At 27.6% G+C, this 26,288-nt stretch overlaps 2 protein-coding genes across 2 annotated transcripts; both read left to right on the top strand.

Annotated features, from left to right (window-relative positions):
- The first annotated feature begins 23,412 nt into the window (after positions 1–23,412).
- Positions 23,413–24,225, top strand: LOC129610796 (uncharacterized). Its single transcript, XM_055523518.1, has one exon. The coding sequence runs from the start codon at positions 23,413–23,415 to the stop codon at positions 24,223–24,225; it is 813 nt and encodes a 270-aa protein (XP_055379493.1).
- Positions 24,226–25,226: 1,001 nt separating this feature from the next.
- Positions 25,227–26,047, top strand: LOC129610795 (uncharacterized). The gene is made up of 2 exons (XM_055523517.1): positions 25,227–25,689; positions 26,010–26,047. Exons 1-2 carry the CDS (start codon positions 25,227–25,229, stop codon positions 26,045–26,047), a joined length of 501 nt encoding a protein of 166 aa, XP_055379492.1.
- The last annotated feature ends 241 nt before the right edge of the window (positions 26,048–26,288 follow it).

Genomic DNA, 26,288 nt, shown 5'->3' with positions numbered 1-26,288 from the left:
CTGTCCGGTACCTGTCCGGCTGTCCAGCGCCACAATTGCCTTGGGCAGTGTTTCCTCATCGTTTGGGAACTTCTGTCTAATTTCCTTGTGTATATCTCCAGTTTTATAATTGAAACAGGGATATTATAGGCGAGATATAGAGATATTATAGGAATGCTACAATAAGTCGCGAATGACCGTAGTGACCCGGAGCACATGTCCTTTTGCCTCGGTCCCCTTAAAATCCGCCAAATCTACCAAATTAAGTACCGTAACGAGTTCCAAAACAATTAAGTTTGAATCATAAAAGCAACTTCAAAAAAATAAAATAATTTCCTAAAATCAATAAATATTGGGACCAAATTTTAAATATATTTGATTTATGCATAGAGAACTGATACTTACAAAAGAATGCTTGTATGTGATTTACTGCTTGATCTTCAAATTTAATACTCATTTTAAAATAATTAAACTTTGGAAGGATAAAATCCTATTAATCCGAAGCATAATACGGAAGGATGAAATCTGATGACTCTTCTCGACATATTTTTGTAATTGTACTTACATCTAGGATTCTTTTTGAAACTTTTATTTTAGTTATTTTTCAAATAGGCCTCATGAATTATACTTTAAGCCCTTTTACGTCCAGATATACTTTTTCAATCCTGTTCAAAAAAAACTGGATACACAACAGCTGCATATTGATTTAAATAATAATTTTATAACGCATACATGTTGCATAAATTCTTCTTACAAGTTTTTACAATTTCAAATTTTATGGCTTGAAAAATAATGTGATATAATAATATGTATGTATGTATATGTAGATTTAGTGTATGTATTTAAAAATTATTTCATTGACTACTTTTCAAACATAATATTTTTGAAACAACTAGATGGTTTTTTTTTCAAAAAGAAAAGAATATATGTATTAAAAATATATTTTGAATTTAATGTTGAAAATAAGAATTAAATAAAATATAATTATATGTATGTAATTTTCAATTTACTAGCATTACAATACTTACAAATTTTTCGTTTGTTGAAAAAAAGGGTTAAGAAAACAAAAATAACGATTAATTTCCATTAGAAATGAACCAAAACGAAGTCCTTCAAAAGTGTCCCTTTTAAAAATTAAAAAAAGGATATAAAATTGTATTTGAGTGCGTGTGCGTTGAAGTGATTCGTAAAAATGAAAAAAAAATAAAAAAAAATATCTTATAACATTTTAGATTACCTTTTTTTTTATTCAGAAAGCGAATATAAATGATAATGGTCCAGTTTTTGAGCAAAAATTAAACGTTTAAATTTCTTAGAATAAATTACACATACATACACCAATATATTTCAGCTTAGATAAAAAATTTAAAAATTGATTTGTTAATCAAACCTAGATTATTTGTTTATTGATCAAGCCAGGAATTGCTAAAATTTCAAAATTTCAAATTCACGAGACTAAATTAGAAATTTTACCGACATTGGGCGTAAATTTTAGAAGCTATTACAGACGTTTAAAAATTTTTTTACTTCAACAACTTTCAAAATGCATAAGTTTTTGGTTTGTAGCTTTCAGATTACATTATAAAATCTTTATCAGATTTTTAAATCTATAGCATACTTTTTTTTTGAAATTTCTCAAGAAAATTATAAGCAGGGAAATGCATTTCCCTGCTTATAATAATTTTTGACACAAGAAATGTACAATAAGTTTTCATAATTTTTGCATTTTTACTTTCAGATCCTTGTAACTCTTTTACACTGAAAGATAATATTTATGAAAATTTATACTTAAATGCCAGAACAATATCATAGAAATTTTTTTTCGACTTCATTTTGTTTGAAAACTAAACTTTTATGGTGCGATAAAACTCTCATAATTCTTATGACAAAAAAAGGGAAAAATTTCTTTTTCACTTTATTTGACAATGTCATAAAAAAAAATTTTTAAATTTATTTTAATTTTTCTTTTTTTTGTGCATAAATAGTTTTCTATCAGCATCGTATTAATTGTTTAGTTCGAACTATAGCTACGAAATAAAAAATAAATGTTTTAAACTTTTGTTAAATTTCTTATAAATTAAATAGTATTGATGCTGAATATGACATGGAAGGCGAAGCTTGATCCGAAATTAGGTCATCGGAAATCAATTTTAATAATTATTATCAAAATATTAAATAGATATACTTAATTGTTCCAATAGATACTTCAATTTAATTTCGATTAATTAAGAAATTTATTCCGAGGTTCGAGTCCAGTCCGAGGAGAAAAATTTTTTTAATTAATTTTTCTGCCTTTAACTCGTTCCTTTGATTACGTCATCCATCTGTTCTGCAGTTGCATGAAGAAATTTCCATTAAGTTAAATTTATCAAGTCTTTTTTGTGAGTATGATTGCGATGTGAACGTCTATTACATAATTCACAATTAATCAATTTCGATTTTAAATATTACTATTCGGGATTTTAAATATTATTATTTCGATTTTAAATATAATCCATTTTTGTACATATATCAATACCAAACCAAATCCTTATAAACTTGGGTGATTTTCATGTTTAAAATTATCTTGCATCACAAGCCGCTGTTGGCCCGATTTTGTTTTAGAAAAACATATTTAAAACAACTTTTTAGCAGTTCACACAAAAAAAAATTTATAGCTGTAAAAGTTTCCTTTAAATTTTATAGCTATTAAACTATGCTTTAATTTTTCAGCTCTTCGACAAAATTTCATTTCGCTACATAGTTACCGCCCCTCACATTAGCAAAACTTTGTTTTAAATATTTTATTCTTCTGAGACTAAAATATTTTTCAAATTTCTAAAAAAGAGAAGAATTAACTATAAATCCTTCCCTATAGAAAAATTTCATTACTGCAAATGGCCTAATTTGTTCATCGAGTTTATTCGAAATAAATTTCATGTGGAGGTTTAGTCTGCAGCAAATTCCTGAAATGGCCTGCTTGGTAGTTTGCAATTATGAATTTACATTTATACGGCCATACTCGTAAATAAGTTTTATATGTGTTGTTTACTGTATTTCTCACAATTCCACTCAAACAAATTTTCAATGAATTAAGTTATCAAAAAAATCTTATAAATAAAATAATTGCACTTTTCATATTGATACTCGTATTATTGTTTTCAAATTATAAATAATAAAACAATAATATCAAAAAAACAATATCAAAACGAATTGTGTTTGCAGCCCAAAAAAAATTGGCAAAAATTATTTATTGATAAAATTTTCCAAAATAATAATCATCGAAAATTAGAAACATCTCATAGAATTAATTTCCATAAAATACGAATATGAAACTCGTACAAAAGAATAATGTGGAAATTAAGGAAATTTTTAGCTTTCCTTAATTTTAATATAAAAGGAAACGATATCACTCGCTTTGAATATCTAATAATGTAAAGACCTCGTTATTCAGTTAACAAAAATTAGTTAAAAAACATTGTGAAGATCCTGAAAAACATTTGCCAAAATTATAGCGACGTTCGTTTTTCATAAATTCAATTTATTTTTTAGTCATTTTATATTAAGAAGTAAGGTCATCTCTTTTTTTGCTTGAAAAAAGTAAAGTTTTGTTAAAATTTCTAAAACAGAAAAGGTTTTTTGTTTGTTTTTAAAAAGCCTCCTTAATTTTTTAGTAACAAGTACTAGATTTTAACCTTTTAGCATATTTTCAAAAAATTTTAGAAAAAATATGCTCATTTGTTTCATTATAGCTGGCCATCTATTTACACAACTTTGACACCCTGTGATCTGAGAAAATTTTGTTCAGAAATCGTCCTAAATCTAATTCCAGTCATCATTTTTATAGAACGAAATTCTAATGCGGCCGCCCCCCCCCCCCCCCCCCCTCATTTTAAACTCGTGAAAATGCAGATCGATGACAGTTTGTAAATTCTATAAATACATAAAAGAATATAATTCTTCTGTCATATAAAATTAAATGAAAAAATTACAATAACTAGTCGTGCGAAAGTTTTTTTTATCAAATATTCTTTCTCTTCTTACAGAAAATTATACTTTTATGTTTTAAAAGATTGATTATCAATCTAATTTTATGTTGGTATGAATTAGCAATGAACCATCATTGTAAGATTTCTCCTGCATTTATGCAGTGAGCTGTTTGTATAGAATATTTTCAATATTTAAACTTAAAACTATGTAAATAAAATTTCTAAATTAAATTGTTAAAGAAAAATGTGCTATTTTACAAAACATGGGTTTGATGTATTATGTTTTTTATTCTTTGTTATTGTTTTCAAAACATCAGTACGCGTACATGCTATTGTACATATACATACATACGTTTGTAGGTGGTATAAAACAATTCCCATTGCTAACACATAATTTTATTGATAAAATTTTTGTAAATGCCGAAAAAAACAAAAAAAACACTGGGGAGGTCCTTAAAAAATCTGAAAACAACTAAAAGCATTAAAAAGTGGCCTTTTGAGGTTAAAAAAACAATACAAAAAGAAAAAACGAAATAGACAATGGTAGGTCGATGAAACTGGGAACGAATAATTGTCAGAAAACAAATACATATTAAATTAATTGTGTAAACTTAACAAGATTTTTTAATATTAAAATACTGAAGGTCAGAAAATCTCGTATTTTTAAGGGAAATTTTATACAATAAACTGGTAAAATGGAATTTTTTAAATATTTTTGAAGAGTTTATTAAAGGGAATTCGAATCAATAATGCTTCCTTTCGATGTCTTCTTACCTCTTAAGAATACCAAAATGTTTGTGAACAATCTTGATATTTAAGACAAAAGAATTTTGAGGTAACTTTTAGAATACTATAAATTATACGAATACAAACAGAAAATTAAATTCCAGCTATAAGGAAAATATTTAATATAAAAACTGTGCTTTTATTATTACTTCTTTTCAATGTTTCCTTTTTCTGATATTGTTAAAAAAGACGTTGTGTTACCACTTTATCTCTCCTTTTCCGCATCTAATTCGAAACAGCTCAAGCTCCAGGTCCCAGGATGCCGCTTTAGAGTGATGGAGATTGATCTGGGTTATTCGAAGCATTACTGTTTTCGTCAACTTCCACCAACGTTTTCTCTGCATTATCATCTAGGCCCACGTGCAGCAGGACTCACTCCAGATTTAATACAGAAGATATGCATAACATCCTCGTCTGTGAGATCCGCACCATCCAGATGAGAGCGGGTTCTGAACAGATAATTTCTTGTTTTCGACGGCTGCGGGTTCCCGTTCTAGGACTGGCCCCTTGTCGTCTTCAGGTTTTTGAAGGAGAACTTATAATTAAATACAAAATACTGCTTCTTCAAAGAAGCCAGCGATTTCCTGTTCAAAATAACTAGGGCCTGTATATAGTCGTGTTTTTTCTCGTCAAGCTTGACTACTCACCAGTTGGCGGTTGGCACATTGAAGTTTCCTAGCTGGATTATCTTTAGGATGGTTTCTATGTCTAATGGCTCAGTCAGACCCAGGCACGAGCTCGCGGTCCGCTTGGGATATCTTCCGAGGACTTAATACCTGCACAGGCCACAAGTTTGACGCATCCCTGGTACTAAACTTGGTTTCTACACGAGAGATATGGGTGTGGACTTTCCTTTATAATTTGGGGAAAGTTTGCCATAAGCCGGCTTTTCACCTTCCCCCAATTTTCTGTTGAGATCATGCCATCATCTTTTGCCTGGTCTTCCACTGCAACGATTAGATTTTCCTTCAGAACCTCGTTTAACGGCCTTGTACTACTTGAAGGTTTGTTCGGTGGCCTGGATTTTTAGTTTCGCGAGGTGATTCCTCTGTGGAGCGTTCACGTTTGGTATAGTACTTGTCCATTATACTCTTTGCCCAATTGTATGTGGATCTTTCTTCATCCGACCTATTTCTTCAAGGAAAACGGGCGATCCTTTCTAGATTCTTGTTTACGATAATTGGTGAAAGAATCAAATTAAGAATAATATTAATACTAAGAAGTGTTATTAATACTAATATTAGAAGTGTAATACTAATATTAAGAAGTGTAAAAGATTCAATATTTTTTATAATTTTTTAATATTTGATGGATCCTTTTGGTTTTACTTTAAAAACTTTCAAATAAATTGAATACTGCAGTAGATTATTCAAATTTATTGAGGTATTCTAGCAAACGATGTCGCTATTCCCCTTTTTCATGTTTACCAATGGAAAAGGTTTGCGACACTTATTTGTTTATGTTAATGATTGTGGTATTTAATTTATTAGGTGATTGCCTCTAACAAAAATATGAAAAGTATATTTTTTTCTTTAATAATTATATACACTTGTTCCTCGAATAACATACTTATTAAAATGGTAGTAATAGAAATCACAGGGAACAAATTATAATTAATTTTTATGGGATCATGAGCAAAATTGTGATTCGCAGTTCATATTATGAATTCTATATTTACTTTGTATTTTGGAAAGATCTTTGTAAAATCTTCTTCATTTGCCATTGTATTTTTCTAACTTTTTTGGTAGCAAACACCAAAGATGAAAAATTAAATATATGGATTAATCATTCAAATTTCCTTTAGTATAATAGATGGTCTTATCAAATATTCAAAAACGTTCTTATGGTTGTGTTTTTGATTCTCTAATTATTTTAGAATTGGTTAAATTTCTTTATAATTCAATTTTTCAATGAATTTTTAACCATGTATAAATTTTGACCTTTCGATGATTTCGAAAACTTTTGAAACTATAAATATACCGAGAGGTTTGGAATAAGTGTATGCACTTGATAAAATAAATTAGGATAATAACTATAAGAACAAAAGATTTGCTTTAATTTTATAGCACAATATGGTGTGAATAACCACAATAAGCACAATATGATGGGTTTTCATTTGATTAATACCTTTATATATATAATAATTCCAGGATACTTGTATATTTTCAGTTTGGTTCAAAAACTTGTAATGTTGAAAATTGTGAGTTATATAAACAGTGTAAGCTATAGTTTACATTTATATATAGTTTAAGATTATATATAGTTTATAAACAGTACTTTTACTGGTAAAAGGAAAATCTTTCATCTTGATGTGTAAAAAATTCTCGAATCTCTTGTTGTTAATTTTGCAGTTTAGCAAGATGTTATAAACAATAACAAATCACTAAAACCACCGGCAATTTATTCAAAATTTTTGAAAAGGCAAATCCGTTTTTATAATATAAATATACATATATGTAGAACCGTATATTTTTAACTCTATTTAACGAATAAAACATTAACAAACTGTGAATATTCATTCTTCCGGAGCAACAAACAATTCATATTCTGCTAACGCATAAAATTTATCTTAGACTTGGTTTTTGCGTTGCGAAACTAATCTTAATTTAAATTCGTTTTTTTATCAAGTATTTTTCGAGTCCTCCAAAGATAGCACGTTATTTATTGGAAAACCGTTTATTTCCGAGTGGAAAGCGAGTTCTTGTTTTAAGAGTTTCTCCAATAAAAGTTTTATTTGAGACATCCAGAAAAACTATTTTCAAATTTTTTTGGTGGTAACGGCTGTTATAGAAAATTTTATTTTCTCTATATCAAAATTATATTAAGTATGATATTGTTGACCTGTTAAGTTCACAAATTTTTAATTTATAGAATTATTAATGTTCTTCAAAGGGATTATTTTTCCTTGCACAACGAGCAATCGTGTCTATCTGAAGCTACAATTAAACAAAAATTTTTCAATACTTATATGTTCACTTTTACTGTAAAAAAAACAAAACACTATTGAATAATTCGTATTATTTACTTGCACAAGGTGTATATTTTCTGACCGATTTAAGCATCGATCTTCTCAATGTTTCTGGTTCGCTTACATCTACTTTAAATGATAGCAAACGATCTTATACGTCCCTTTGCAAGAACACTTATTTTAAAATTAGTTTGTCCAATAGCAAATGTGAAAATAATTTTCTGGTTATTCCAAGATTAAGTAAAAGCATTGGATCTACTTAAATCTCACGTTGATTGTCTTTATTGCCTACTAATACCTTAAATTTTTTTTCCGGTTAACTTTGTCATATTTGGTGATTCATCAAGGGTACATATAAAGCATTTTAAGCAAACATTTATTCTTTGCCCTTTTACTTTTAAAAAATAATCAATCTATTTCTAATCAATTAAGCGGTTCTGTCAACCGCTCTAGGTCTGTGGGCATTTGTCGGAGTAATTTCCATCATTGACGAAAAAAAAGCTGAACATTTGTCGTAAGAGGCTAAGTTTCAGTAGTCATTCAATTCCTGCAGATTCTTTTCATCAAGAGGCTCATTACATTTATTGCGGAATTTTAACAAAGGTCTTAGTTTTCGTGCAAGTTTCATTTTTCCTTCGTGATTTAATAAGGTTCGCCTTTGTTTCGCTTGATTTTTCTTTCCTTTCATCCCTTTCTTATATTAGGTGTACTTATGTTTGACTTTTCATGGCTATAAACTATTAATTATCTTGAAGATGTAGGATTTTGTGCAGTTTCCTCACAAGTCGAATCTGCCATCAAATTGTCATCAGAAAAATCTCTTTTACTACTTGATATATCATTAATCTTTTGACTTTGACATTCTAATAAAAAAGTTTCCTCATAAGCCAAATTATCATCAACTACCACATTATCATACGAAGTTACCAAATTATCATTAGAAAAATAATTTTCCTCACCTGATTCGTTATTAACCCTTTGGTTTGATTCGTTATAAACCCTATGGGGGTGTTGACACAATCCGCGATTTTAAGTGTTAATTGCGTGAGTTAATAAAAATAATTATAATTTTTAATGGCATGGAATTTACCGTCAGCTTTCTACGTTTATAGAAATCTGAAAAAGCTTCGGAATTATAACATGCCAAAAATTCAAATTTTATAACTTTCAAGAGGTGATAACTTGAAGGTGCGAAAAAATTTTCTTCTAACGAAATGAACTATTTATTAGCTATTACTGTTAGTCTAAAAGCTGTTAAAATTGCAAATTTTTACAACCTAGGGTCTGGAAGATCCTAGGGTTTTGTTTTTTTTAAATCTACAAATATAGTATTCCACGGTAAAAGAAGCCAGGCACTATATTTTTGTACATATAAAAGTTCAGGTTTTTGTAGGTACGTAGGACGCGCGCAGTGAACAAATAAGCAATTTCTTCAAAACCTAACAGGGTAAAGCTTAGATAATAATTTCGTGTTTTTGTAACGCGTATCACCGTTATTTGTTGCATGCAATATCATCCTTCTGGCATGCAACAGACTTTGATTAAGTTTGGAAAATATTGATTATTAGGAAAAATTTTAATTTATATTTTATTCAAATTTCGTCATTTGTATAAAGATTTTCTTATAAAAACTTCGATAACTTCGCAGGTACTAGTACACATTTTTTTTTAAGAACAAAAGGATAGAAATAAGTCGTACTAGAGAAATTTAGAATATTTTACTTTACTGTCAAATTGCAATATAGTTTTTGTTAAACTTTAATTGTTGTTTCTAAAGCACTTTTCGAAAAATTTTGAAAAAAGTTCTTATTATTAGTTTCTTTCTATCCATCTGTCCGTCTGACCGTCCGTCCATGGACATGTTTACAAAACTTCTACACCCTTGAAGATAGAAAGCTGAAATTTTATACATACATAGATCTTTACTAGGAACTTATTTACGTAGAAGTAAAGTTTTATCTGTGTGAAACTTTAAAAATGCCATTTTTTAACTATTTATGAAATCATAAGAATTTTTCAAATTATGCAAATCACCCCAACCCACCCCCTGCCACCCTCTCAAGTTATCCGCTCGCGAAATTTGTAAAATTTAAATTTTTGGCACCTTATATTTACGAAACAGCAAGCTTCTATAAATGCAGAAAGCTAACTGAAAATGCCATATCATTAAGAAATACAATTACTTTTACTAACTCACGCAATAACCCGTAAAAACGAGCATTACGTTAACATCTCCTTACATTTTTTTTTCCTTTTTTTCAAAACCTGAATAAATTGTTCATCCTAAATGTATGCAATGTTAGAAATATATTCGTATATATTTGAATGATAGTAATTTTAATAATACCACATTATTCGCTAGATGTTTTTAAAAGCAATATTTTCACTTGTTGAAGGGAAAAGTGCTATATTACAAACCATTGGTTTGACCTAACTTTATTATAATTTGAGTTGGCCCTGTAATTTCAAAAAAATTACATATTGTTCTTATAATTTAAAAATTAATATTTCTCTTAAAGCAATTTTGGAACTGTCTAGAGTCTAGACTCTAGACAAAATCTATTTAAATTAAGTCCCTATATTTGTCCAATCAAATATGATTTTCCATTTAATTTTATTTTCCTTTTTGCAGTAAATTTTTGTACCTAATTTACTTTTTTTACTTTTGCTGTTTTTAACATTGCACTGTGCTTAACTGAAGTTAAGTTCAACTGTTTACCGCGGTATCAAAAAAAAAAATAGAATCACATCGAGTTACAATAGAAAAAGAATAAAAGGGAAAAAGGTTACACCAAAAAAAAAAGAAAATTAGAAAAGAAAAAACATAATATGTATATGAATGTTCATAAATTAACGTAGATGTAGAGGAAACCAAATATTAAATAAATGCTTTACTTCATTTCATGTTTTCGTGCCCAACTTAAGTGAGACTTCCGCTTTACTTAATTGGAAAAACATATTTTATGAATTTTTTCCCAATAAAGTTTTACTCCTGGTACTCTTAAAATTTGAAATTTGACGAGAAAAATCCTATTTTTAAGTGAAATACCAGTTCGAAACTAAATGCTCCCGCGAAATTGTGAAACTTTTCTCTTTTAAATTTCTGAACTGACAAACTACTCTCGTTTTCCAAAATTTCTTCAACTCAAAAAAAATGTTTGTTATTGATAAGAAATTCATGGCTGAGAAGGTATTTTCATATACATACCTTTTGTTCATAAATTCTTTAATCCTTAATATTTGGTTTGGGGTAGTTGCGCTTACAGTATAAAAAGTTGCTAATAATCTTCCCTGTTGTTTTTGTTTTGAGTACCCAGATTCACCTTTTTTGTATTACAAAACTTTCAAGCAAAAATCCAATTTAGACAATTAAAATTATAGAACCGTTGTGTTAGCTTAAAAATTGCGTTTATGACCAACATTTATGACAAACATTTGTAAAAAATAGAATTTAAAAATTTATTTAATAGATCGGAACAAATTACTGATGGAATTTCATACTAAATTTAAACATAATTTCATGTAACTTTGCATCCTACTTGAAAATATTTTATAACTTTATTTAACTCTTGAAATCATTCGGAAAATAAAGTATAAAATTTCAAAAAAAATATTTTTACATTATGATAAACTCAATACTATTTGATATTTTTGCTTTTAAAAGTTAAAAATTTCGACTCAGTGACGTGCTGTAGGTTTTATTGCAAATGGTTGAGTAAAATATTAAAAGACAGTGTGTTATACAACAAATTGAGTAAGGATCTGCACAATATTTTGAATAAATAATTAGTTAAATTCATCATCAAAAAGTATTCAATTTTCCTCAATTTGTTGCAATTTTTCCTTTAGATTAAATAAACCAGAAGCTATGCATTTAATAATTTATACATTAAGAGCGTATACGCAACTGGTGTTTCTACATATAGGGCGTACATAAAATTTTATATTCTAATAACGAGGTTATTCTTTATCTCATTGAAAGAAAGATTCTTTTCTTATACAAGTCTCCTTTATACTTAAAAAGAGGAAATTTAAAGCTTTTCGTTTTTCAAAGTTTGAACATATGCATTATTCTTTCTTTGTTACAATAAACAAAAAACATACTTTCTTTCTATATGTATAATAAGTTGCTTGTGTACACATAGGATTTCAGATGTACATATATAAAAAATATATGTAATATTGTATGTAGAAGCAAGAAGAAAAGGATGTTGTAAAAATATAGACGATAAATAATAAATGGAGCAAATTATTGACGATCTCTTGATATTATGAATGTTTTATTAATAAAAGTATAAAAGCAGGGTTAAGTACTTTGTTATTACAAGAAATCTTTTGCAATCATTTTAAAATTTTGCACTTTGTCATTCAAAAATTTAATATTTTTCTTGATATATAAGTTTCCATTCTCCATTTTGGTAGAAAAAGAAAGCATTTTAATAATTTGTTTGCTTAACTTTTTAATTTTGTGGGAATCGTTTTCGTAAAATATTTCATATTGATTTTTTGTTACTTATTACTCAGACTTTTAGGTTTTTGTTGCGCTAATAATTTTAGTATTTTGCTAATAACCCATAATTTTCGTTATATCTTTTAGAAAAATATGACAGAGAAGCTCGTTAGCATTTCAGTTCTGATAATTTTTTTTAAAGACATTTTTTGACAATTTGAAGAGTAATTCTAGATTATTACAAAAAATGGGGTTCTTACTGTTATTTTTACTGAAACTATATAATCCTAGAAGAATAAATTAAGTGCTTTCCTGTGAATTCTTAGTCGAATTAAATTAGTGTTTTCTTGTTTACTTTAATTTTATTTGCTTTTCATTTCTAATTTTAAGCAGGTTTACATTGTTTAAATGTAGCTAACTAGTTTAGTTAATATCATCCGTCAAATATAAACCACCATTCCCAAAACTGTGCTTTACTTATAATATTAAGCATTTGCAAATGATGTAATGGGAAAGGATTTCAAATATTTGAAAAAACTTAATATTTATAACACCATCGTGAAAAAGTACCTACAATATTAATACATGTGAGTTAACATGACTTAACCTTTAAAAATATAGGCTTAATTTAAATTTCAATTTGCATCCGTAATAATTTTACAAAGCTGTTTTCTTAATTATGACACAATTTAAAAAAATCTGAGCCTAACATATTTCACGTGAAATTATTTATGGAGAGAAAATCAGCCTTTAGGAATTGAAAATTATAGTTTCCAAATAATCGAATTTTAAATTTTCCATAAAATCGAATATATTTTGCAAGATTTAAGATCCTTTTCATATACGAAAAAATATTTCAAAAAAAGTTACAAGTTACATAAAAAAATATTAAATATAAATTTTTGCAAGTACACACAAGCATTGTCAATAGAAAAATTTTTTTATATACATATTATTAACTTTTTTCCGTAACTTCATCATGCTCTTATTATGTTCTCTTATCCTCTTGAAAAATGTTCAAAAACATTTTTTTCAATAAAAAAATATTAACTGCAAAGTAAGTGAATGCAAAAATCAAGAAAGAAATACAAAACTTTAAAGTATTTTTTATATTGGACTTAAAATTTTATATTATAAAGACTTGTACACATGTACATATTAAATTTTATGCTTATCTGCATAGATGTTGTACAAGAAAATGTTAGTATTGTATGTGTGCGTATAACAATATTTATTCAAGTTACACAGATAAATTTTGAACAGATGTTTAATGTTAAATTGAATTGCAGGGTCTAAAATGTTATTTTGCTTATAATGAGCCATAAAAATTATTATTCCGAAAATTATTTAGTTTTTCGGTATCCATAGCCATATCAAAACTAATTTGTGTTGGACGATACAATTGCTCGGAATATGACATTTGAAGGTGCATTGTTAATATTTTAGGTGCATTGTTAATAAATTAAGTTTCCGTCATTTTATTCAGAACCTCGGGAAATGATAAGAAATATTGAACGTAAATATGTATTTTTGTAAAAATCTGTTGAACTATTGGGGTACCATTGCGCACAAAACGACAGATCTAAAGACACATAATATATACCGAAAGGCATGTTTCTATAAATAGATTTTTCCTACTTCTCCGACACTATAAGTTAGAACATATATTTCTGTTGAAAAGGCAATTCAGGAAATTTTATACGAAAACAATGATCGGTTTTAAACCGTTTCTTAAGCTTTCTCAGCCTTGCCAATCGCAGTTTTCGTATTATAAATTTTAATTATATATATATTGTGGCGATATATATGGGAAGCAACCAAATGCGATCGGGTCTTCAAAAAGTTTGTATTTAAAATTTGTATTTTGTATTTCAAATAGAATTAAAAATTGGTAAGTCTTCCTTTTTTTAGCACTTTTCCAAAAAATTTTTTGAAAAAAGTGCTTATTAGTTTCACTCTGTCCGTCCGTCCGTCCGTCCGTCCGTGGACACTTTTTTTGTTTACAAAACTTCTACACCCTTGAAGATAGAAAGCTGAAATTTTATATGTACATAGATCTTTACTAGAAACTTACTTCCGTAGAACAAAATTTTTACCTATCTCCCCCCCTCTAGAAGTTATACCCCCCCAAAACCTTAAAAATGGCCTTTTTTAACTATTTGTTGCAATGAAACCATAAGCATTTTTGAAATTTTGCAAACTCAGAAAGGCAGCGGCTTGCTTTCCCTAGCGCGGTATACTACATTTAAACTTTAGAAAAACAAAATGGCCGCTCAAATTTACCGTTATCTAAAGTCCTTTTTTTCCAAATTTTTGATGTCGTTTTTCTTCTAGATCCCAGCCTGTAGAAGCTTGAAATTTTAGAGACTTTTAGACATTAACAAATAGTTCATTTCGTTAGAAGAAAATTTTTTTCCTTTCCTCCCCCTTTCAAGTTATCGCCCCTTGAAATTTGTAAAATTTGAATTTTTGACACCTTATATTTCCGAAATCGCACGCTTTTTCAAATTTCTATAAACGCAAAAACCTAACGGTAAATTCCATGACATTAAAAAATATAATTATTCTTCCTAACTCACACAATTAACCCTTAAAATCGAGCATTATGTTAACCCCACTTTGTATTAATTTTTGCTTTATTTCAAAGACTTCATGTATGCATCATCCTAAATATATGCAATTGTAGAAATAGTTTTGTATATGAATGAAAATAATTTAATAGTGTGATAGGTATACATAGACTGTATTTAAAAGCATAATTTTCACTTGTTGAAGGGAAAAGTGCTACAATACAAACCATTGGTTTGACCCAACTTTATTTTGAAAATATATTCTCCTTTTCGTCATTCACTTTTATTAATTGCCCAATAATCTCTTTTTCGTAAGGCTTTCACACTTTAATTTGAAGTGAACAAAAATCAGACTGGAACTGAATTACTTTATATCTTTTTTAAAGAAAAATAAAAATTATTGATTGGAACTGGAATCGTAAACAATCTTAGCTACAAATCAAAGAATATCAGTTGCAAAGCAAGAGTTTTTAAGGAAGCACATTTTTTTTAAATTTTGGATTTTAATGTAGAACTCATAAAACGTTACATTTAGCGAAGTTCATGATTGTTTAATTGTAAGATAATTCGTGTAAATTAGTGTGGAGAAGAAAAAGATATTGAAGATTTCTATGTATATGTTCTATGTAATATAATCTTACTAAAAGTGCCATTATTTATATAAGAAGATTTTAAAAATCTTGTGACTTGTTTTAGAAGTATTTATTAAGAACAGCAAACACAAAAAGGGAGCAACTGGCTTTTTTAAACGCAATTGTCAAGTATTACAATAACAAAAAGGCCATTCAAATTAACCTGCATCCTCTCCCAAGTTATTGCCTTTAAAAATTTGCAAGATGCAAAATTTAAAGAACAAAATCGACCATATGTTAACGCTTCTTAAAGTCCTTTTTTTCGTCCACAAATGTATGCAACACCTTGATATGATAGGTTAATGAAAGCAATTTGAATAGCTTTCTATTGCCTTCTACAAAAAGCATTTTTAGCTGTTCAATTTATTATTCTATATATATCAGTATATATAGGTAAATAGAAAGACAGATACAGCTTGGAAACGAACATTTTTCAATATTTTTTAAATTTAACGGGTTCTAACCAAAATAACAAAAAAATTATAAATAACGTTCCTTATCCATAAAAAAATTCATCGCCTGATTATCAACACAGTTTTTTTATATCTTTTATTTTCCATTTTCGATTATGAAGCATGAAATTTCAAAATAAAAATTTTCAATTCGATTTCATTTCGGATTGAAAAAAAGTAACATTGTATTCAAAATATTTGGATGCTGCGGTCAATGGTAATGACGGGGCAAATAACACAGGCAATTCAATCAAATTTTATTTGTTATGGTCAGCAGATAGAAGCAATTATGAATGTTGGTATAACTAAAAACATACATACTCGTATATGTATGTAAATGAATTTATTAATATGTAAACAATATTTCTATCTTTTAACACTGAATTCAAAGATTAAAAATGAAATTATTTTATTATTATGGAAATTATGGTTGTGACACTTATTACCATTACAACTGTTACAAAAATAGTCATCTGTGCTTAAAATTTAATAAAATTTAATAAAATTCCATCCGTTCCATCCATTCAGTGATGATAATAAAAATGAAATTACAACAAATAATAAAATGTCAGAATATTTTTTGTTTCCCTTTTTACCGATCGCATTGTGTATACAATAAGGTAGGTCAATGGATGGTACCAAATTTTGGATGTCGAGTTTTAGGTGGAAATGCACTTCTCCAAAGCAGGAAAGTGTAAATAAACTATTTTTAGCAAACTGTCGGTCTGTGTGTGGACGCGTGTATCTCAATTTCGGCAGCACCGATTTTCACCACATTTTATAATATAAGCTTCATTCGACCGTACCCGAAATCTCCTAAGTTTTGGAAGAAACCAGGTGTCAGCAACTGGACGTTTACTATGGGCCAAATATACATTTTTACGTATATAAAGAGAAATAGCCAACAGGTTTCATTGAAATTTAATATTTAAAGTCGAAGTGTTAAAACATTGAATCTGTAAATTTTTTGGGAAGATCTGGGCTCGGAAACTGTTCTGGGAGCTAATTTTACATTTTGATCATATCTACGGAACTATTTCATGGAATTTCTTGAAATTTAATATTTGAGTTCTGGTTGTCACCAGAAGTTCCAACGAACTTTTCGTATAATTCGGACGGCCCAAATGAAACTCTACAAAGAGTCAAATTCACATTTTTCTAGGTATGTTAATTAAAAGCTAAGTCGTTTCCTTAAAATTGTAAAGAAGTGTTTAAAACGCATTTTCATAATCCTCTGGAATACTTTCAAGTGAGAAAGTACAAAAGAGGGTTATTTGCTGGCAACAGTAAATAATCTTCTTTTAAAAGTACAAATTGCTGTCGGTTATTTGCTGTCCACATCAAATTTTTTATACGACAATAATTTTGTTTCCATATATGTAGGTAATCATTTTTTAAGTGAAAATATTCAATTATGATCAGAGTAGTTCTGACTAAAAGCTGCGTTATCAAGTACAGCGTAACCTCGACAGAATAAAGTATCCAAAAGTTATCCAGGAAAAGGATTTGCAGCCAAATTTTACATTAATATTTTGATTTAATATTTTAATTAATAACCATCTTTAAAAATAATTGCAAACCATCTTTTTTGTTCTATAGTGTTGATATTTTATGTAAAATACAAAATACATTCGTTACAAAAGCAATATTTGTTTTCACATAATAAATTAGTATCAAAAAATTAAGAAAAATCGACACAGAGTCCGTGCAGAAATTTTTGGCGTTCAGATTTGCTAAAAACCGAAAATTATTTTATGCTGTATATCAAAATCAGAATTATCATATATCAAAATTATTTTCATTTCAGCGCAATTTCAATTGTTGGATTCTTATTTTCTCAAAGCTTTTCTATTTTAATATAAGCAAAAAGTTAATGCTAAGTGTCTTGCAATCAAAAAATAAAATTACTCCTCTTAACTGCCAAGGTTTTTTAATTTTATTATTTTCCTTCAAAAAGTACGGAATATTTTTTAAGGCATAATATAACTTTGGTGTAACTAAACTTGATTTAAGTACAATGTATTACAACTTTGTAAAACGAACTTTTACTTGATCAAGAGAAATGGTTTACTTTACATAGCTACGTATATAAAATTTGACAATTACTTTTAGTTTTCAATGAGAAGTTAGTGCCGTTTTATGAAGTGTAGGCTTTTTTAATTTCTTTAAAATTTTTATGCTCCAGAACAACAAGGTCTTACTCCTTCTATAATAAAAAAAACTATATACAAAAGTATTGTTCTTGTTCTTTATTACTGGTTCTTCACCAATTTATGATCCTGTATAAAAGATAAAATATAACAGCAACAGTCTTCTTACATAGAGCCTATATCTTTGTAGCGGAACAATATACTGAATATACCTTATATAACTCAAGCTTTTATATATCATTGAAAATTTTTCGAAAATCATTGCTCTCTCTCTAATAGGTCCTTTTTATTACTTTACTAAAATTGCATATATAACAACTAATTCTAGATTTAATTTGTTAAAGAAAAATGTGCCAATTAACAAGTCATGAGTGTCATTGACTATTCTTAGAACACATGTACAGCGTTTCTAAAAACTACTGTTTTTCAGCTAACGCGCTAATCCCAGGAATATTTAAAAGATGTTTTTTACAACGTTATTTTACTGTTGATTATAGGTATGAGAAAATATCATTAGTTATTACAATTGTTCTGCGTACTTTTCCTCTCTTATATACCATATAATTTCCCAATAGAAAAATACTACTACAATTACTCCTTATGACAAAGAGGGTTCTACTTTCCACCCGCAAATTGTGTAATTGATAATGCTAATTTATTTATTTTTTTCTTTTTCAATTTGTGAATTTGTAATTTATGAAATTGCTTGTTATCAGAAAAAAGAACCGCACAAAAATAATGATAATAATAAAAAAATCTCATCCGTTTTCTTTCGTAATTTGTGAACTTTGATTTTCAATCATTTTTCATTACCCAAAAATTTCTGCTCCTTCTAATTTAGAAAAAGAAAACATCCTTTTTTTTATTAGAAAGGGGAAACGTATCCCTTCGTCTGTTGTTACCTAATTGTCTTTTTATTGAAAAAGAAGCTGGGTAAAGGAGAGAAGAGTTTGTTTTTGAACTGGTCGCTATTAAAATGTGTTGTACAAAAGTAAAATTTTTTAAACAAGAAAGTAAAAATTTCAGTGTTCCAAAAAGATTTATGTATTAACAAAGGAGTTCTGGCATAATAGCTTCCAATACTTTGATATTATGCTACTATAACATATTTATCCAAATTACAAAATCGGTTAATCAAAAAATATTAATTTAAAATAATTCTAATATCCAAATCCAATATAAAATTATTTTCAAATCAGTTCGTAAATAATTTAAGGATATATCTATATGGTTGTCCAAATTTAGCCTACCAAAATTTGAATAACAATTTTGCTCTTATGTACCAACGTATATATATCATCTTCTACTACACAAAGTTTTATAAACCAAAGTTTTTTTATTGCTACATTGATAATAAAGGGTGAATTGGTTGTAGAATTTCGCGGAATTTTTAATTTCCTGATTTCTCATTAAATCTTTTGATTTAGTATAATTCGTGTTTTGCTAAAGGAAACGCGAAATATACAAAGTGAATCCTTGTTTCATAATTAATACATGTAAAAATATTAAAGGGATAGCAATTTCGATGCTTATTTTTAATGCTAATCAATTAAGTATTATTTTAGTAGAGAACGTTGATATAAAAACTTTTTGGGGTAAACATGTATTTTGTGAAATTGTATTTGACTGGATGTTTTTTAAGCTTTTAAATTGTAAAAATTTAAATTGGGCGACAACTTTTGGCGATGTATTTTTTTTATTACTTGTTTTTAAGCTTACTACATATACTAATGTTTTCAGCACTTTTATAAAAAATTTTGTAAAGAAGTACTTACGAGTATTAGTTTCATTCTGTCCGTGCTTTTGTGTTTTTCAAAGATTGCTCATCCTAAATGTATGCAAACTTTGTAATATATTCCTATACAAATGAAAGTAATTTTAGTAAAGTAGTTCATAGCTAGATTATTTTTAAAAACAGCATTTTCACTTGGTAATGAGAAAAGTGCTACTTTACAAACCATTGGATTGACTTAACTTTATTAATGTTTATTACATAAAATACTTTAGCTGTGTTATATGTCAAGATCTGGGAGAAAAATTAGCTAGTTTTATTCTTAAAAAAGAATTAAACGCAATAGCCTTAAAGGTATTAAGTTCTTAACTGTAGCAATAACCGATTTTCAAAAGCAATCTAATAATTTAATTTCGTTATTTGAGTGAGTCGGTTTATCACAATTTTTTTGAGCAAATTTTCATAAATATTAGAAATGAAGCGCTGTACCGCTGTATGACTATATTAATTGGACAATTAAAATAAGTTTTTGTAACAACAAAAGGACCTTCTATCTATCATCCGGTTGAAACCTTTTGCTGAATTGTTTATAGTAGTGCATTGAAGACATTCTTTAAAATTGGGCTGAAGATCATGATTTGATGATTGTTTTATAAACAAAGTAATATTTGCATTTAAAATCATGAAAATGAGAAATTAATTATAAATTTACATTTGAATTTTGTTTTTACTTAAAATTTTTACCAACATTTAATTCATATTAATTTGAGTAATTTTGTTAAAAATTATTAAGATACTAGTAGACTGTGTTAAAAATACTTTGTGCAGTTGCTTAGTAATTTATGTTTACATGTTTTTCTAGGTTGGCAGTGTTTATGATTATTTAACTTATTTTTAATAATCACGCATCCATTCCTTGAAATAGGGTCTCGATATTCTGTTACCATTATTCTTTCAGGACGTTTTGGACTCCAGTATGCTTCGTTTTTCCCACCAAATCTTGGAGGATCAGCGTAATTAACGTGTATTGGTTCATAAAGAGTCTCGCATTCACCAATGTACGCCTTTGGATTCATATTCTTTTTCTTATTCTTGTTACAAGGTGATTCAATTATGTGTTTTTTGGCATTAATCAAGCGAGGTACAATATTTATATTTGTCATAATCATAATAAATGAGGATTGCAATATATTAACAAAACCGGTTTCGAAATTTATAAAGCAATAATATCCAACTTTTGCCTCAAAACAGCCAGCGTTGCAATTTGGAAATAGTTTTTTAGTCTTGTTATTTTTTTTTTAGAGTTACTGTAATCTTTATTCAAATAATTCTTTTTAGTAATTCAAATAATTCGTCGTCGGGAATAGTTTATCGAATCCGTATTAGTTTAAACTACATCTAGTCCATTCTTTTCGTTAACACAATTTTTTTCTTATTTATATAAAATTAGAATAAAAAATTTGGAATGTTCAGAGCATTTTTTTTTACTAAAACGTAATTATGAAATTGAAAAAACTTTACATTGACAAAAAAATTCATGCTATACCAAAAATGTTGTTTTAAAAATATGAAGTACATATAAATTTTTTAAAAGACAATATTTTTTCCAATCTTATCAATTTATTAGTTATACATATACATATATATATATGTTTATGTATGCATATTATCTATGAATCTATCTATATCTGCGCGTTTTCAAAAACATGTTAAATGCCGAAAGAGTTTTGAAAAGGAACTGTTAAATTTTAAAGGGAAGCTTACCGGTAAAATCATGACAACTAAAAACAGAAACGAATCTTAGTTCTAAATGTGACATTATTCTGGCAACGAGAATAGGTAGATTTGACCCTATCAATTTTGTGATACTAGTGCGAATGAAAAATTTTATGAGTTAAATATTAATTTCTACACTGCTTCATAAGACCTCTTTTCTGCTTTTTTGTTTGCATATGGAGGTTATCACGTAAACTCATACAATCTCAACTCATACTAACGTAAACTCATACAATAAATAATCAATTTCCAGCAAAAATTCTAAAGATGGAGGAGGGGGAGCCAATATATACATATATTCGTTTTCGAGCTACAGCCTGTTGTAAAAAAGGTATCAGATTTTGCTTGCATATAAATAAATGCTTATGACTTCGGAACCATGTGGCATGGAGTAACTATCGCGTGATGGTTTCACAGACGCTTGATTGCTCTTTATTTTTGGTCTTACAATCAGTTTGAGTCATAGTTTTTGACATAAAGGTCGTCAAAATTAGAATATTTGATTTTTTTTTTAATTTTTTTTTAAAAACTCGAAATTTCTCGAAAATTGGTATAATTTTTGTTTTTGTTTTAAGTGCTACAATAAGATCTAATATATGACTATCAATAATTTTTGAAGTTTTATGGAAGCTACCAAAACGAGGCAAATAATTCCAACTTTCATTTTACATAGCCTTGATAATATAATGGTTTTCAAATAATAATTCAAATAGGATTCTGATATTTAGATAGGGCAAGCGGACAAACGGGTGGATATATATTATATACGTTAGACCGTTATATATCGTTACAAATTGAGTGGAAAATTTATTATATTAAATTAATATATGTATTTATTATACGTACGTTCGTATGAATGTAATAACCCTTATGGTCTTTATTAAAGTGAGGAGAAATAATTATATGTATATGATAAGATTTTACTTATTTACATGATTTTTAAGTACAAGCCACAAGAGAGTTTCTTCATACATATATTTTTAAAACTCTCACGTTTTATTTTCAATAGTTTATTTAACCTGCATTTTATATTTTTGATTATTTCTGACGTCCATGTAAAAGGTTTTGCAAACATTATAGATCACGGAACGCAAGTTCAATGAAACTAAAATACAGGTTGTTTACGTTTAACTAACATTGGATTTTGGTTTAATGATTGGTTGAATTCAATTCCTATCTGTCAATGATTTGGTATCTATGTGCTCTGACATTATCTTTTTGAATTCCAGTTACTTTTTCATACAACTCCGGGTAATAAAGTTTTAATTTTATCCAAAAATCTTGTTGATCTCTATTATTTGTCGTAAAAATTGCTGCCAGTTTTTGTTCTCTAATGTTGAAAATATTATCCGTTTTCATATTTAAATTTAGTTTTTCTATTTTAAAAGTATAAAATGGTGATGAAATCAACATAATTTTAATTTAATTTGAAAGCAAGAAACTACAAAAGAAAATTTTGTGAATTGAAAATTTCGAATTTTGATTTACAAAAGGGCTTTTTTTTCACATTTTCATTTACAGAAGTTGACATCAAAGTCAAAGTTAACAAAATTAAAATATATTTCCAAAAGAAAACTAGTTACTAATTCTAAATATAAATTCTTTTACTCAGGCTTAAATTGGAAATTTGCAATTTCGGTGGAATTTTGATCACTATATTTGCGGTAACACTCAAATATTTTTATAATTTGTATGGCAAGAACTTTTGACCTTATAGAGAGTTTTAATGTGATACAATACCATCTAAAATTTTCATTAAATCTAAATACTTTCTTTTTCATCTTCATATACGTTCTTCTGTTTACTTATGAAAATAAGCAACCCTTTCGAATAAGTCATAAAAAATATTTTAATATTTTTTTTTCAATGTAAAAATTAACAAAAATTATTAATAAAAATTTTTAGTATATCAAAATCTATTGGTTATGACAACTAAATTTCATAGAAAAATGGTTCAATTTACAACCACCTATCGTTATGATTACACACTACCAGTAACTGATCGTTATAAATTTCTAGAAAAAACAAATGTGCAAGAAGAAGTTTCGAATCCTTCTAATTGCAATAAGTTAACAACAAATGAGATCAAATCTAGCAATATGCCAGAATTATCAAAGAAAACAAATTTGAAAATGGAATGGACTGGTATCGCCCCAATGGGGCGTATAATTACACCAAAGCTTATACCACCTGACAGTGATGCATATTTAGCCCGTAGTCAACAAAAGTCTACAATCAAATGTATTGAAAATCAACCAAATCGATTTTTAAAAAAATTAGAAAAATGTTATCCAGATTTATATGAACGTCTTAAACGAATGACTGATAATGAGTTAAAACGTCGTGTAAATAAACAAAGGCTAAAAACAACCTATCAAATTGACTATTGTAGGTTGCTGGAATTTCCTGATGGGATTTACCATCAAAGAGTCGTTGAAGAAACTGAAAACGAAAAGAAAAATGTGGATGTGATAGAAGGCAGCTATGAAAAATTTGAAAAAGATATTCAAACTGGATTAAATGTGGAAAATAAATCTTTTGGATTTAGAAAAAGTGACCTAGAACCAAAAATTAGAGACGATACAAATTATCGGCTGGCTGATATTGAAACCACAAATAAACCTCATATTACAGAATATGTTGATAAAATTTGTCGTACTGGTTGTGTTGTTATGCAAAATAAAATACATGATCATAAAAATTGTAGCGATGGTCAAAAATGTGTGCATAACTTGAAAACATTGTGTAAAGATTTTAAATAGATTTTAAATAGATTTTACAATAAAAGCATGATAACAAACTGTTGCAAAAATTGCAACTTGAATTATGAATGTGCATGAAACTTTCGATTAGTTAAGTACATTACTCACACGTAACACGGCTGTGTGTAAAACGTTATTTTAGTTCTGCTATTTCTTCGTCAATATAAATTTGGAAAAACCAAACTATGTACGCTTAGATCCTTATTAAATTAAACAAAAATAAGGTAAAATCTGGAAGTAGAATCAGTGCTATTGTTTTATTTCTATTATTAATTAATCTAGCAGAAATATTGTTTTCTTTTTATTATTAATTGAAATTTCTGCAGATTAGTAAATTGCATAAAGTTCTGCCGAATATATGTATACTAGAATATTTTTAAATAAGAAGTTTTTGATTGTATTATTTTATAAATGCAGAACTAATTCCAACTTCGTTGCAGCTGCCATTTTTCACTTTTCAATCTCCTGGTATTAAATATTTTTTGGTTTTGGGATAGTGTAAGTATTTCTTTTCTAAAATTAGTTACACTAACGTCAATTTCGATTTGCGAAAAATATGAAATTTATGAATTGCAACAAAAATTTTATATTTTTAGATAATTAACCTAAGCGTCATAAAATCGATTGAGAAATATTTGAAAATTATAATACCAAAACTAGATATCTTCATGATAAATTTTTTGTTATTGCTAAATCTTTAAACGTCAATATCTCTAAGCTAATTATTGTGAATTATCTAGTTGTAGCATTAACTTACGATGTAAATGAATATTAATTTAACTTGATAATTCGTTTTGTAATTTTTCTGTTATTATCAAAGGACATTTATTTACATCCATAATTTAGAATTCTTACATTTGTAAATTCAATAAAAATTCTAACAAAATCTGAATAATTTCAACAAAAATAAATTTTTAATTTTGTGAAAAATAAATCAAAATTTTTTCAAATAAATGAATCGGAAAACATTGTTCAATACACTAGATCAAAACTTCAAAAAGATGTCTACAAGTTCTACATCAAAAACAGATTTTGAGGATTCACCTTATAGATATTTAAACATCCTCCGAAATTTATATCCCGATTTATATCAGCATTTAAATAGCGTTCCAGCTACAGAATTAACGAGAAAATTAGAAATTGAACGTTTACGTACCAATTATATGAACGACTATTGTATTTTACCAAGCTATGGAGACCATTTTTATAGCAGCTTAAAACAAAAAGATAATAAGTTAAACCAGTACAATAGTAACAAAGAAAAAATAAAAAATATAAAAAACATTGTTTATCAACCCAGTTCAAATTATTCAAGATCTGTGTCAGTGGATGTAAGTGGATGTGCTCTCAGATGTAAAAAATTTATAAACGAAATTAGGTGGTTTAACACTACAGAATATAGAAGTAACATTTGTAAAACTGGTTGCATAATACGTAAAAGTTGTATTCATGATCATAGCAAATGTACGAAAATTAAAAATTCTTGTACACATAATTTAAAAAATCTTTGTAGAAAAGATTAGAAATTATAAATAATATATTCGAAAGTTGAGTTCTCAAAAAGTTGAGAACTCAAATAATTAAACACAGGCAACTATAGTGTTTCCATGACTAGAAAAAATACAAAATTTCAGCTTGAATTCACGATATAAATTTCCTGTTGGTCAATGTTTCTTTCATTGTTAAATTGCACATTTAAGCAACATCTCAATCTAAAAGTTATGGTAGCTCCTATGAAAGAGATTAAATATAGCAGATTATTTTATTTTACAAATTTATGAAAGTTGTTCCAGATGCAAAATTAGCTGAAGCTATGCGTTAAATATTAATTTTGTATCTAATTTTAAATTTCAGGTTAAGTGCCATGTCCACAAAGCAGACAACGTTCTTTTGCTAATTAATTTTTATACATTTATACTTATGCTATATAGACAATCAAAAACAAAAGTTGGGAAACAAACAATTTTGTATAGTATATAATTCAAAAAGAACTAAATTACAGTTTTAATGAGAAACAAAAAGTACTTGTAAGTTTTAGGCTACCTCTCCAACCATATTTTAAC

Source organism: Condylostylus longicornis, unplaced genomic scaffold (assembly GCF_029603195.1).
Source record: "Condylostylus longicornis isolate FDR11 unplaced genomic scaffold, ASM2960319v2 ptg000048l, whole genome shotgun sequence".
NCBI classification, from domain to species: Eukaryota; Metazoa; Arthropoda; class Insecta; order Diptera; family Dolichopodidae; genus Condylostylus; species Condylostylus longicornis.
The sequence above is the reverse complement of the archived record's forward strand: the minus strand, read 5'-3'. Positions and strand labels throughout refer to the sequence as shown.